This window comes from Dinoponera quadriceps, unplaced genomic scaffold, assembly GCF_001313825.1.
Source record: "Dinoponera quadriceps isolate SergipeBrazil2010 unplaced genomic scaffold, ASM131382v1 scaffold141, whole genome shotgun sequence".
Classification (NCBI taxonomy): domain Eukaryota; kingdom Metazoa; phylum Arthropoda; class Insecta; order Hymenoptera; family Formicidae; genus Dinoponera; species Dinoponera quadriceps.
Window position 1 is genome coordinate 709,200 of NW_014554256.1, and position 12,286 is coordinate 721,485.

The 12,286-nt window shown below is 48.5% G+C and overlaps 1 protein-coding gene across 4 annotated transcripts; it reads right to left on the reverse strand.

The window, feature by feature from the left end:
* Positions 1-11: 11 nt before the first annotated feature.
* On the reverse strand, positions 12-12,214 carry LOC106750364 (A-kinase anchor protein 12-like). 4 transcript variants are annotated; one of them, XM_014630787.1, is made up of 8 exons: positions 11,646-12,214; positions 10,490-10,587; positions 9,556-10,423; positions 6,474-8,890; positions 2,604-6,050; positions 2,192-2,286; positions 1,335-1,642; positions 12-991 (listed from the first exon to the last, which is right to left on the reverse strand). In XM_014630787.1, exons 3-8 carry the CDS (start codon positions 10,389-10,391, stop codon positions 490-492), a joined length of 7,605 nt encoding a protein of 2,534 aa, XP_014486273.1. In that variant the 5' UTR covers positions 10,392-10,423; positions 10,490-10,587; positions 11,646-12,214; the 3' UTR covers positions 12-489. The 4 variants fall into 4 exon arrangements, with proteins under 4 accessions (XP_014486273.1, XP_014486342.1, XP_014486206.1 ...); XM_014630856.1 differs by having other exon boundaries at positions 2,604-3,990; positions 4,114-6,050; positions 9,556-10,587; XM_014630720.1 differs by having other exon boundaries at positions 9,556-10,587.
* Between the last annotated feature and the right edge of the window lie 72 nt (positions 12,215-12,286).

Here is a 12,286-nt window from a genome sequence, read left to right on the forward strand (position 1 = left end):
ACTGATCACCATTCGTTTCCCCTCGTCTCTCATTCTCCCCCTCATTCTCTCTCTCTCTCTCCCTCTCTCTGTAGTGGCAGGCACTAAAAATATGTGCTCAAGGTCCGTGTACCGCGAAAACCGCACCTGAACCGCTTGCATTCCTCTCTCGCGGATACATCTCTGCGGCACCGAAATGCAGAACACCGCCGGCCGACCATTCAATTCGGAACTCCTCGATCTCTCCGGCACTTTCTTTGATGGGTGGCGTATGGTGCGCGGCGAAGGGAAATTATGATTTTTATCGAGCATGAGAAATTGAAAAAAAAAAATGGCGATAATTATTTACAAATGGTTACACATTCACGAATTATTTTGATTTTGATACTTGTTATATTTATGGAATCTTGACCCAGAACCTTGTGACACGTATTCCTCTTTTAGCTCTCCCCGGACAGCACGAACTTCTATTAAGACATTATAAGTGTATCATTCGCTATTTCTAAAGATTCACTTAATATTTGTGTCCAGCGAGGTCTTCGTCGCGTTCGACGGCGAATCATCCCCAGCTACCTCGTCCAAGCTGGTCAGCTCCTCGATCACGACACCCTGAGGAATACCCGGGAGAGCCAGTGGCTCCCTGAGTGATTCCGGCAATGAGGCCCCGTCGGAAGTGATCGAGTATTGAGCGTCATCCGCGCGGTTCGCGCTCTTCGCCGCGGCATCCGGAGGCAAGAAGTCCACGTTCGAGCCGATGTCCTCCACGCTGGTGATAAAATTCAGGTATCGATTCTGAAGGGTCGCGTCGTCCCTGGGGTAACCCAGCATCAGAATATCCAACGCCGGCTCCACGAGTTTCGCTCCTTCTTCGGCGTTCAGGCCCGCGTCGGGGTTGATTCCGAAGTGACGATTACGGGACGCATCCGCCAGCAGGTGCATCACGATCGGCAAATTGGAGTGGCCGGCGAAGACGTTACTTTTCTGGGAGCTTCCCCGACGCTCGTCGCCGTGACTGCGCGAGGATTATTAAAAAGTGTATCTATTAAGCGCGGAAATGAATGTATTATTATAATTATTTCCGACTTTCCAAGACTCGAGGCTTTTTAATAAAGAAGAACCAACCGAGCTCGATCATTCGAAATGTTTTCCCGTCATTGTCGATGACTTTACGCCATCCTTCGGACAGCTTGCGAGAATGCTGTCGCGATAGAAATTTCACGGCTCTTTCAGGCAATAAATTATATTACATTATAATGATTATATATATAATCATTGTGCAGCGACACTGAGAATTGTGAATTAGATACGTAACGACGATTAAAAATCAATTGTCAATTACTAGTAGTAGTAATTACCAATTGCAATCCGTAGTTTCACACGTACTGGGTTTTGCAATATCGGTCCTCATTTGTTCTTCTTCAACCTCCTCGTCCAGAGACTCGTCCAACGAGTCGGTTGAGTCAGTTTCACCGCTCGTCACGTCGAACAGAGGCAACGGCACGGAATCATGGAACTCGCCGGTATGCTGGAGCCGGCTCGTGGCGAAGGCGTTCTCCAGCGAGAGTGTAGTTTTCCGCAGAGCCTCCTCCCGTCGAAGGCGATGCCTCCCGCTCCTGCCTTCTCGTAAGTTCGAACGATCCTCCGGCGCAGTCAATTGCTCAATCTGAGGGTGAATATTTCGTAAAATTCTTTTAACTCCGATCCGCGAAAAAAATTATTTCTTTTAACCTCGCTTCAAGCGAACAAGTTAAAAAGAGAAAGACGAATAGTCGATCGATTAAATTTGCAATTAAAGGAAAGTAAAATAATTTAGTGGCATATATCAGAACGAGATCGTTCGCATAGCGATCGGCACGTTTGCGATTATTTTAGCGGGCCGGAGCTTCAGCTCATCTCTGCCAAGGCTATTACTGTCAATCTACTTGTTGCAGCCACAAAAGCACTGACGTTGTCATCGCGTAGCTGTGACCAGCCGCTTCCTTCTTTACGTAATGAATTTCCGCTGGGAGGGTCGCGCGAAATATCGCATCCAGCTGTTCAAGCTGGCGAAACGGGAAGAAAACCGACGGGCTCAGCTTGAAGATTAGCTTTAGCACGTGAAGTGGCCAATACTGATATTCAAGCGCTAAGTTTGAAATCATGAGAATTACTTAAGCTTAAACTACGCCGTACTTATCTTTAACGCAAGTTTTCGACTTATTAATGTACTTACAACAGCTGCTTTCTGCACCATTGGAACATTGTCGGAAGCAGAGCTAGAGCGAAGATCCTTTCGCAGGCGATGTCGCGCTAAAAACCCTCGAATACCTTCGAAAAATAATTCTTGTTATTCGTTATCATATGTTATGTCTCATGACATCATTACTATTTTATTACTATTCTCAGAATAATCTCAAATATTCCAATATTAATGCATTTCAATTCATCGCTTTCTCAAACTGATCTTGGGATAACAGCGTTTTCTGACATTGTTGCATACTTTCTAATATTTTCAGAAAATTCGTTAATAACAAATAAATTTGCTACTACTAAAAAAAACTCGTAATTTCAGGACATCGTTTCAGGATTCACATTTTAAGATTACGATTTTTCAAAATAACACGTCTATTCGATACGATACTCACAAGCTTGGATTTTCACGGCCGCCGAGTAAAAGTCGTCCTTCCGCTGAGTGACAGCATCGTCAAGAGACTTCATCTTCTCGTCTGTACTCGCATTCGAGCCAAAAGCCGCAATCACCGTTTCCGCGGTTGATGATTTCGTCCCCATAGTCCAATATCGACCATGAGCATAATCCTTCGACGATTGCTCCGATATCGCGCTCGTTATTGGTCCATGAACTCTCTCCAACTCTGTCGAGAGATCGTTGTTGTCCTCTTCCTTTCCGTTCGCCGCTACTCTCGCGGTCTGATCATCAGCGACGATTCCGTCCGAAGTAATCGACTCGGTCGGAATAGTCCCGTCGTGTCCAGCGTCTTCATCTTTTTCTGACGATTTCTCCAGCGATCCTTCCCTCGATTTTATTTCCTCCTGAGTGTCTCTAACTTCCAAGTGTTCCCGTTGATTTTCTTCGTGCGCTGTTGCTTCCTCTCGCTCGCCTTTTCCCTCGTCATTTGATTCTTCCTCTCGAACCTCCGCATTTTCTCTTTCGCGTCCCTCACGACCTTCCCTCTTCTCTCGTTTGTTTTCCTCCTGTTTTTCATGGGATTCTTCTACTTTAATTACACTCTCCTCGCTTTGGCTTCTTGAAGCATCCTCGATATTCATCTGCTTGCCTCCTGGACTTTCCTGATTATCGGCAAGATGAACGTCATTAGCGTCGAGTTTACTCTCGGCTGTGATCTTCCCATTGGGTATCTCGTGTTTTCCGTTCTCTTCTAAATCGTCTTGCTCAAATTCCGCTAGAGGTGCAAGCCGGCTAGAATTGATATGTTCTTCCTCTTCGACTTCCAATTTTGGATCTTCAGTTTCTCGGTTCATTGTCGCGTTATCTTTATCTGGAGACTCGTCTCGCTTAGATTCTGCTGAAGATGAGACCTCGCTAGTTTCTATGTGTTCTTTTTCGTCGACTTCTGATTTAGGTGCTTCAGTTTCTTGGCTCATTGTAGCTTTATCTGGAGATTCTTCTCGCTCGGATTCTGCTGGAGGTGAAACCTGGCTAGTTTCTATGTATTCTTTTTCTTCGACTTCTGATTTAGGTCCTCCAGTTTTTTCGCTCATTGTCGCGTTATCTTTATCTGGAGACTCTTCTCGCTCAGATTCTACTGGAGGTGAGACCTCGCTAGTTTCTATGTGTTCTTTTTCGTCGACTTCTGATTTAGGTCCTTCAGTTTCTTGGCTCATTGTAGCTTTATCTGGAGATTCTTCTCGCTCGGATTCTGCTGGAGGTGAGACCTGGCTAGTTTCTATGTGTTCTTTCTCTTCGACTTCTGATTTAGGTCCTTCAGTTTCTTGGCTCATTGTAGCCTTATCAGGAAACTCTTCTCGCTCAGATTCTGCTGGAGGTGAGACCTGACCAGTTTCTACGTGTTTTTTCTCTTCGATTTCCGATTTAGATTCTTCAGTTTCTTGATTCATTGTTGCGTTATCTTTATCTAGACACTCGTCTCGCTCAGATTCTGCTGGAGGTGAAACCTGACCAGTTTCTACGTGTTTTTTCTCTTCGATTTCCGATTTAGATTCTTCAGTTTCTTGACTCATTGTCGCGTTATCTTTATCTAGACACTCGTCTCGCTCAGATTCTGCTGGAGGTGAGACCTGACCAGTTTCTACGTGTTTTTTCTCTTCGACTTCCGATTTAGACTCTTCCGATTCAGTTTCTTGACTTATTATCGCGTTATCTTTATCTACACACTCGTCTCGCTCAGATTCTGCTGGAGGTGAGACCTGACCAGTTTCTACGTGTTTTTTCTCTTCGACTTCCGATTTAGATTCTTCAGTTTCTTGACTCATTGTTGCGTTATCTTTATCTAGAGACTCGTCTCGCTCAGATTCTGCTGAATGTGAGACCTGACGAGTTTCTACGTGTTTTTTCTCTTCGATTTCCGATTTAGATTCTTCACTTTCTTGACTCATTGTTGCGTTATCTTTATCTAGAGACTCGTCTCGCTCAGATTCTGTCGGAGGTGAAACCTGGCTGGGTTCTACGTGTTCTTCTCCTTCCACTTCCAATCTAGTTTCTTCAGTTTCTTTGCTTGTGATCACATCATCCTTAGCCTCGTTCTCCTGATTGCTATCCGCTACGTGGCTTGATAATTCGCTAGTCGCTTCAACCTCTCCACCACCTTCGTCATCTAAAGTACCCAATCGTTCCGGAGGAACGCCGCTTTCCTCCTTTTCTGCTTCGTCAACTGACACGGAGTGCGCACGGTCCGATAACGGTCGACCGGATTTATCATCCGCGTCCAAATTGCTCTCAGCGTGGTCTTCGAGTCTCTTTTCAGAGCCTGACTCTTCAGAGCAGAGTTGCGCTTCTTTATCCAGCAGACCTATCAGTTCCCTCGCGATCTCTTCCTCGCTGTCCAATTCCACCGACTTTTCCTTCCCTCGCGAAGTCGGCTCGACAGCATCTGCCTTCGAATCAATGGCGTCTTCTACCAGAGATTTCGCCTCGTCCTCCAAGACAGCTTCCGCAGACAACAGATCTTTCTCCAGCAGCTCGTACTCCGCGTGTTCCGCTCGGTACAACTGATCAGCCTCCGGAACTTCCGACTGCAGCTGGAAGTTCGATAGACACTGCGCGAGCTCCTCCTCGGCGGGAGTCTCTTCCTCGCGATCAGCCAAAACCTGTCGACTTCCAATCGTCAACCTCTCATCCGGAGTCAACGGCTCGATCAGAGACATCGTGGCGTCGCTCTCCCTGCGACTGTCGTTGCTCTCCTTCGTCGCAGTGCCGTTCGCCGTCATCTTGAAGGACGACACCGTGTTATCCTGAAGAGAATCCAGATTCAGCTCCGGCACTATCGGTCTACCGACGCTCGAGCTTTCGATCGACCGATTGCTCGGGCTGCTCTCCTTCACGTCGCTCGACGTGGTCGTGTGGATGTCCCGGCTACTTTCGTTCTCCTCCGATGAGTTATCCAACGTACTCCTCGACTCCACCGCGACGTCCTTCTTGCCTTCGCTCGTCAAATCGGTCCTCCCGGTATTCCCGGGCAAAACTTCGCATTCGGGCACACGAGAGGAAGAAATCTCCTCGACATTTGTGGCCTCGGAAATCGTCCTCTTATCGGTCTCGGTCTCTTCGTGCTCCACGATATCCTCGGGCTTCACTATTCCTTCAGCCTGCTCAACTACCTGTCCATCGTCCTTTTCCTCCGAATGCCTCTCTTCCTTTCCCCGTTCGTCGTCTTCTTTGTCTTCCTCCTCCTCTTCCCCTTCCTCTTTGATCCTGTCCAAGTCTTGGCCTGGTTTCACACTTCTTGAGCTATGCGCGAAGTCGATGATCGGCGAAGCCGTGACTTCCGGACGGATGTATTCGCCGAAAGCTTCCATGCCGTACTCGGCACGGTCTTCATCTTCTTTGTCCTTCGACGAGACGTCATCGACGACAATCTCATGAGCAGTTGATTCTTCCAAAAATCATTGAAGCGATGTTATCGCAACGATATTTAATAGTGCAAAACGTGTTCTAATATGTGATTTTTGGCGTTATATCAATATCAATATTATAAATAACACCGGCGGTCTTTGATATTCCAAAAAAACATACTGATTATATTTGAAAGGATCGGATATTATCCAGTCCTAGCGAGCAAGAAACATTAAATCGATCTTTTGAAACACTGATTTTACACGGATTTTACAAACATTTTGACATAATATTTTATAAATGTTTTTAAACTGTTACTTGGTGATATAATATTCCTAAATATTAAAATCATATTGTACAAATATTTGTTTTAATGTTCGGGTCGAGTGAAAATGTTCAAGACACACACACGGAATCGACGCTTTAAGATGATCTAATGTAATTACTTTATTGGCTTTCTTACCGATCGGGAGATTGGACGTTGACCTAGGCTGATCATCCTCGATCTCGGGGATCACGGGAGACGGACACGGCCTGTCCGGGATGATCACGGTCGTCACAAAATCGGGGATCTCGTACGGGGAGCCCTCGCTGAGAACGTAGGCGAACGGGATTTCCAGGGGCGACGGCGTAGTTCCCGGTGACTTGTTGATCCCGCGTCTCCTCCGCACTCTCGTCTTGCCGATTCTGTCCTTCCCGTTCGTCGAAAGACTCGCCCCCGAAGGTTCGGCCTCGGTCCGAGTGGTCCCGGAGGAACCTGCGCTCTGGGATACACTTTCCGTCGCAGCTTTGCCGTTGGCATTGTCATCCTTATCATCCGTCTCGCGAGCGGCCACCTCGATCTGACCATCTTTGTGCCGAGATTGTGCATTCATGGATCCTAAATTCTTCACGTGACGCTTAACCATCACATCTTCTACGACGCTCGGCAACTCTTCCGCCTCGTTTGCCGACACTTCAGCTGGATCCTTCGATCCATTCTCTTTGATTACCGCCCCGTCCGCTATCTCCACTTCGGACGGTTCCGTCTGATTTGTTGCGCCACTCGACATTTCCACCCCGCTCCTCGACCCTTTTACCTCGCTCGTCGAGATCTCCGCATCGTTTCCCGGTATTTCCGCCGAATCTCCCATTCCGTCCATATCACTGCTCCCCTTTTCTCCTTCATTCGTCAATTTTCCTTCCCCTTCCTCATCTTTTTCCTCCGCACTCGTGGATTCCCTCCCCTCGCTCGACGATCCTCTTTCGCACGACGATTTCTCCGTACTAACGCTCCCTTTTCCCACCTCAGTCGGTTTACCATCTTCTTCTTCTCTTTCTTCCTCGCTCATCGATCCTTTCTCCTCATTCGGCGACCCTCTTTCGCTCGTCGACTTCTCTATCTCGCCCACGATCTCTCCCGCCTCGCTGATCGATTTTCTCGCTTCTTCGTTCCTCGTTTCCTCGACGGTCGTCGGCTCTCCCGCTTCGCTCTTAGCCTCCTCGTTTAGACACGTCGCGATTTGCTGGCCAGCCAACGCCTTCTCGATGTTCCGCTCCGCCATCTCGATCTCGATCAGCCTGTCCTTCAGATCGTCGAACGCGTTATTCCGCACGGCACTGTCGTCCCAAGGTTTCTCCCGTTCGTCCTCATCGGGCTCCAGCGAATCCGGCCTCAGCGGCACGTCGGCTACTTCCGGCGTCACGTTTAAACTGTCCTTGTAAACCTCCTCCGTCCTTGCCGCTTCCAGCTCCGTCGACCGTCGGTACTCGTCGAGATCTCGGTCGAGGGAAACGTCGCTCGCGCGTTTCTCAGCGAGTTCCCGTGGGCTGTCTTCCCCATCAGCAGGTCTCGCGTCCGGCAGCGAGTCCTGCCTCAGGCCCGCGTCCTCGTCATCCGGCAGAGCCGCTACGTCTTCGATGTCACTCGTGATGTCACGCATCGTCGAAGCCTCTTCGGCGTCCTTGGAGTCGTCCTGCTCCTGCGACCTCACGGCGGAATGGTTCCCTGTCGCCGACAAGACCGGCAACGACAGCTCGTCCTTCTTCTTGGTCGACTTAGGGGCATCCGGCGAGATCGGCGGCAGGGTGAGGCTGTCCGAGCCGTTCTTGGCGGCGTTCCTGCTGCTCCTAGAGGACGGCGGCCTGACGATCGGCAAGGAGACCTTCGCGTGGTCGGGGCTCGTCTCGGGCGACACCTCGCCCGCAGCGTCAGCCTTGCGAGCGCCGTTCAACTCGGACGCCGACATCGAGATGCCTTCCAGGATGCTCTGCGTAGCGGTCAGCCTCGCCTCCAGGGTGTCCCGGCCGGCGGCGGGCTCGTGCTCCGAGTCGTCGTCGACGACTCGCCGATCGCCGCTCCCGCGCCTCCTCGACCTCCTGCCGGCGCTGCGTCTCCCCCTCGGTCGCGTCTCCTCGTTCTCCGCGTGCGATCCGTCGGTGGATTCCCGTCGCTCCGGAACGTTTCCTTCTTCCGCCGTTTCTTTCTCGCGCCGTCCGGCCTTCTCCTCGTCGTCTCGAGGAGGAGCGCTACTCCCGCCCATGTCCTTGGCGACGTAGCGGCGGAACGACTCCTCGTTCCAGGCGAAGTCGACCGAGCGCGAACGCTTGCTGCCCCTCGGCCGCCTCATTTCCTCCAGCTTCTCCCTGATGATCGGCGCTGCGCGATCGATCACCTCCTGCACCTGCTCCACGTAGGTGGGCGAGCGGAGCACCTCCAGGCTCGCCGTACTCGCGAACTTACGCAGCACGTACGCCCGGATGCGGTCCATGCTCAGCGCTCTCGACGACACTTTCCTCCCGGAGGAATGTTCGGAGAGCCATTCCGCTTCCGGCCTCCCGCCGTGAACGAGCGTCGCCTCGCGTTGCTTCCCGCTTCCCTTAACTCTCGTCCTCTCGTAACTGGTAATGAAAGAACGGAAGAGTTCCGTAAGTCGTCGCCGAGGAATTAATCTTTTAAATTCAAACGACACATCGAGAAGTAATGCGTTACCTGCGATTACCCTTACGAATTAGTTTTTGTAATATTTTGCAACGCTATATATTTTTTTTTTTTTTCATTTAGTAAAGGTACCCGGGAAAAAGTGATTGTCATATCACTATGTCGGCCTACACAGAGAAAAAGGTTTCTTTAGATTTCGCATTTCTATTTATTTGACTAAAATTTGTCTCATAGAAACAACATATACGAAATATTATTTGTCCGAGTGAAAATCTTGTCTCATTCAGGAAAACTCTATTATTTAACAGTAAGAACGCTGTTATTTGAAATAACATCTTTTAACCGAATAAAATATTATTTGGTTACAATATGTAAAATGAAACAGATAATTTCTTTGCGAGAAAATTATCTTTCGAACACATTTTTTTATCTAAGATAAAAATATGTATTCGTTGAAGTCTTCGACGATCGTATTTATTGATCGAAACATTAGCTTCTTCGGAGCGTGCCGATGATGTCATTTATTTGGATGCGATAAAATTGATTGAATCCGAAGAAATCCTTTCCTCGGTGTACCTTTCGAATGAAATGCCAGTTCAGGAAACTTCGAGGATACCCGTCATACCCGTTTTCAAGTCTATCCTTGGCCGGAGTTTCGCGCTCCGTCTCGGTCTCGGATTCGGTCTCGATGCGCCGCACCTTCTTCAAGGGTCTTCGAGTGGAGGTCTTGCCGGCGGTCGTCTTCGCAGCATCGGCCTCCTCCTCGGTACTTCTGTCCGCCTTAGACACCTTCGATCTGGACCGCCTCTCGCCTCGAACACCCTTCTCCGCATTGTCGGACAGCTTTCCCTTCTCACCGGAGTTCAATTTGTTCTTTCTGAGCTCCTGCTTAATGTCCTTGGTCAGGATAGTCCTGCCGGAGCTGCGGAGAGCGGACATCTGCGGGATGATCTTTGTCGCCCGAGGATCCGCGACGTCCTTGGTGGACCTCCTCGAAGCCCTCTTCGTGCTCGTAGCGGTCTTGGTGCATGTCTGCTTCGACACCTTTCGCTTCTCCTTATCGGTGGACGCTTCCTCCGGACTCTCCTCCACGTCGGTAGGCGCCTTACCGCCTCTCTCGAGGACCCTGACCTCCTTGTCCAAGGACCAACCGCCGGTCGTCGATACTCCGGTGTCTCCGGGCGCCTCCTTGCTGGGCCACAGATTAAATTCGCGGCCGAAATCGTCGTCGAATTCGCGAATGTTGCGATACTTGTCGGCGTGATATTGTTCCCGTAGCTTCAGCAGCCTCTCGAAGTGGTGAGCCGCGAAAACGTATATGTCCTCCGGACGATGACGCAGCACCTCTCTGGTGAGGCCCTCGACCACGGCTGCGAGCCCCTGAGGCACCCGCGGCCCTATGAGGTACCCTGTGCCAGGATGCAGGCTCGGGCGATTGATCGGCGGACTCGGACTCAGCATTGTGCATGCCTTACTATGTAAACTCGTAAACACTATATCATATATGGGCGATGTTATCTTTTATTTCTGAATAATTTCACTACTTGCGGCATCCCCACCTTCGTCACGTGTTACGTCGCCGCATTGTGGAAATAGATTTTCACTCAAGGACGTGGGCGATCCGAACGATAATCCTGCCGGCGTCAATTTGCGCGTTCTGCGTATTTAAAATGGAAAAATTGTCCAGGAATTTACGTTATTGCAAGTAAATGCGAGATAAATATCATTAATAACAATGTTATAATATCAATATTAATACAAGAGGGGTAAAGATTTAAAAAATAAATACGTATCCGGTGGTACTAACTAAATATTTATATATTCGTCCAACACATATTTTTACACGGGGAAGAAATCTTTCCAAGTGAGAAAATATACATTTTCTTAAATCTGCAGTTTCCCAGACAAAAAAACTATTCTATTTGAATACAAGAATTTAGATTTTGGTAAATATGTTGTTAGCACATCGAATAAATAGATATTCCTAATTAATAAGATATTCCTAATAAACAAAATGTTAACAGTACACTGGTGGATCGGTAGCAAATTCGATCAGAATGCCGTAGCAGATTTCGAGATTGCCGATAGGAAGCGAATAGGATTTGCGGTATGTTCCATTTAAATGCACTTACTCAATAAACGCCGACCAATAGTAACACAACATCGATATTACGTTGTACTGTACGATATTATGTTACTGACAGTTGGTGTTTACTGTGTAAATGATTACGGAAGCGACATATCTGTCATTTCTCATGCTCTATTAGCAAATTCTATTGTATTCCTACTGACAAGCTGCCGATACTGTTCAAGATCCGCTTCCGCAGATTTGGATTTCTAGTTCCCGGCGGATACAAAGTAACAGTTATATAAATGTTAATTATAATTTCTTACTCAATAACATAACCGTTATTTAACGCATGCGTTACGTAACGGTTATACTATTAAGTAGAAAACTACCACTAACATTTATACAACTATTGCTTTGTGTTTGCCGGCTTTTTCGCAAGGATATCTCGGAAAAGGCCGTTTCCCCTCCCCGGAACAATCGTCCGTGGCGCTATGCGAAGTGCGATGCTACGTGAAAGCAACATGACAGTTTTTCAAGGGTACGCGTATATACGGACACATGTGCGCGTATCCAAGTGCAATTATTACATACATCGTCACACAGGACGTGTAATTAGTGCGTGCTGGTACGATATACGCGTATACCTGGTTAATATATGAGTAGCGACGTCACAAATTGAAGCGACGCTGTGGGGGCGAATCTACGTTCTAAAAAGCAGATGTATCCACGCAGCCGAAGGGAACAACACCCCGGAAGGGTTGCCACCACCGAGCGTGCGCTCCCCTGTGGACGTAACTGAATCACCGATACCAGCCAGCCTGGCCGGACGGTGGTGGTGGTGGTCGATGCTTTCCATTGATTAACTGGCCCTGACGGCCACGTGACTTTACCGCAGGATTACACACGCAAGTACCGCTTAAAATATGGAATCGAGCCGGAGAGAATAGAATAATAATGCGGCTTACATAAGCACGATACGTGGTGGGCGACTTCGTTTCAGCATTTTCGTTCATGACGAAGCCTACGGGGCGAAGCGGCCGGTCGAATTCCACCACCCGGTATGTGACCGAGAATATCGAATGATTTATGATACTACAATTCTCGGCGAGTGTGCCGCGAAGTTTCGTGCGATAAGATCTTCGAAACGAAAATCGCTACGTGGCGGTCATCATGTTCCTCCTCACGAAGTTCGGGGAGAAACATGAAATGCACGAGAAACGTGAGAAACGTGAAAAAAATCAGCGTAAATTTGTGGTCGATATTCCGCGACTTACGTTCTCAGAAT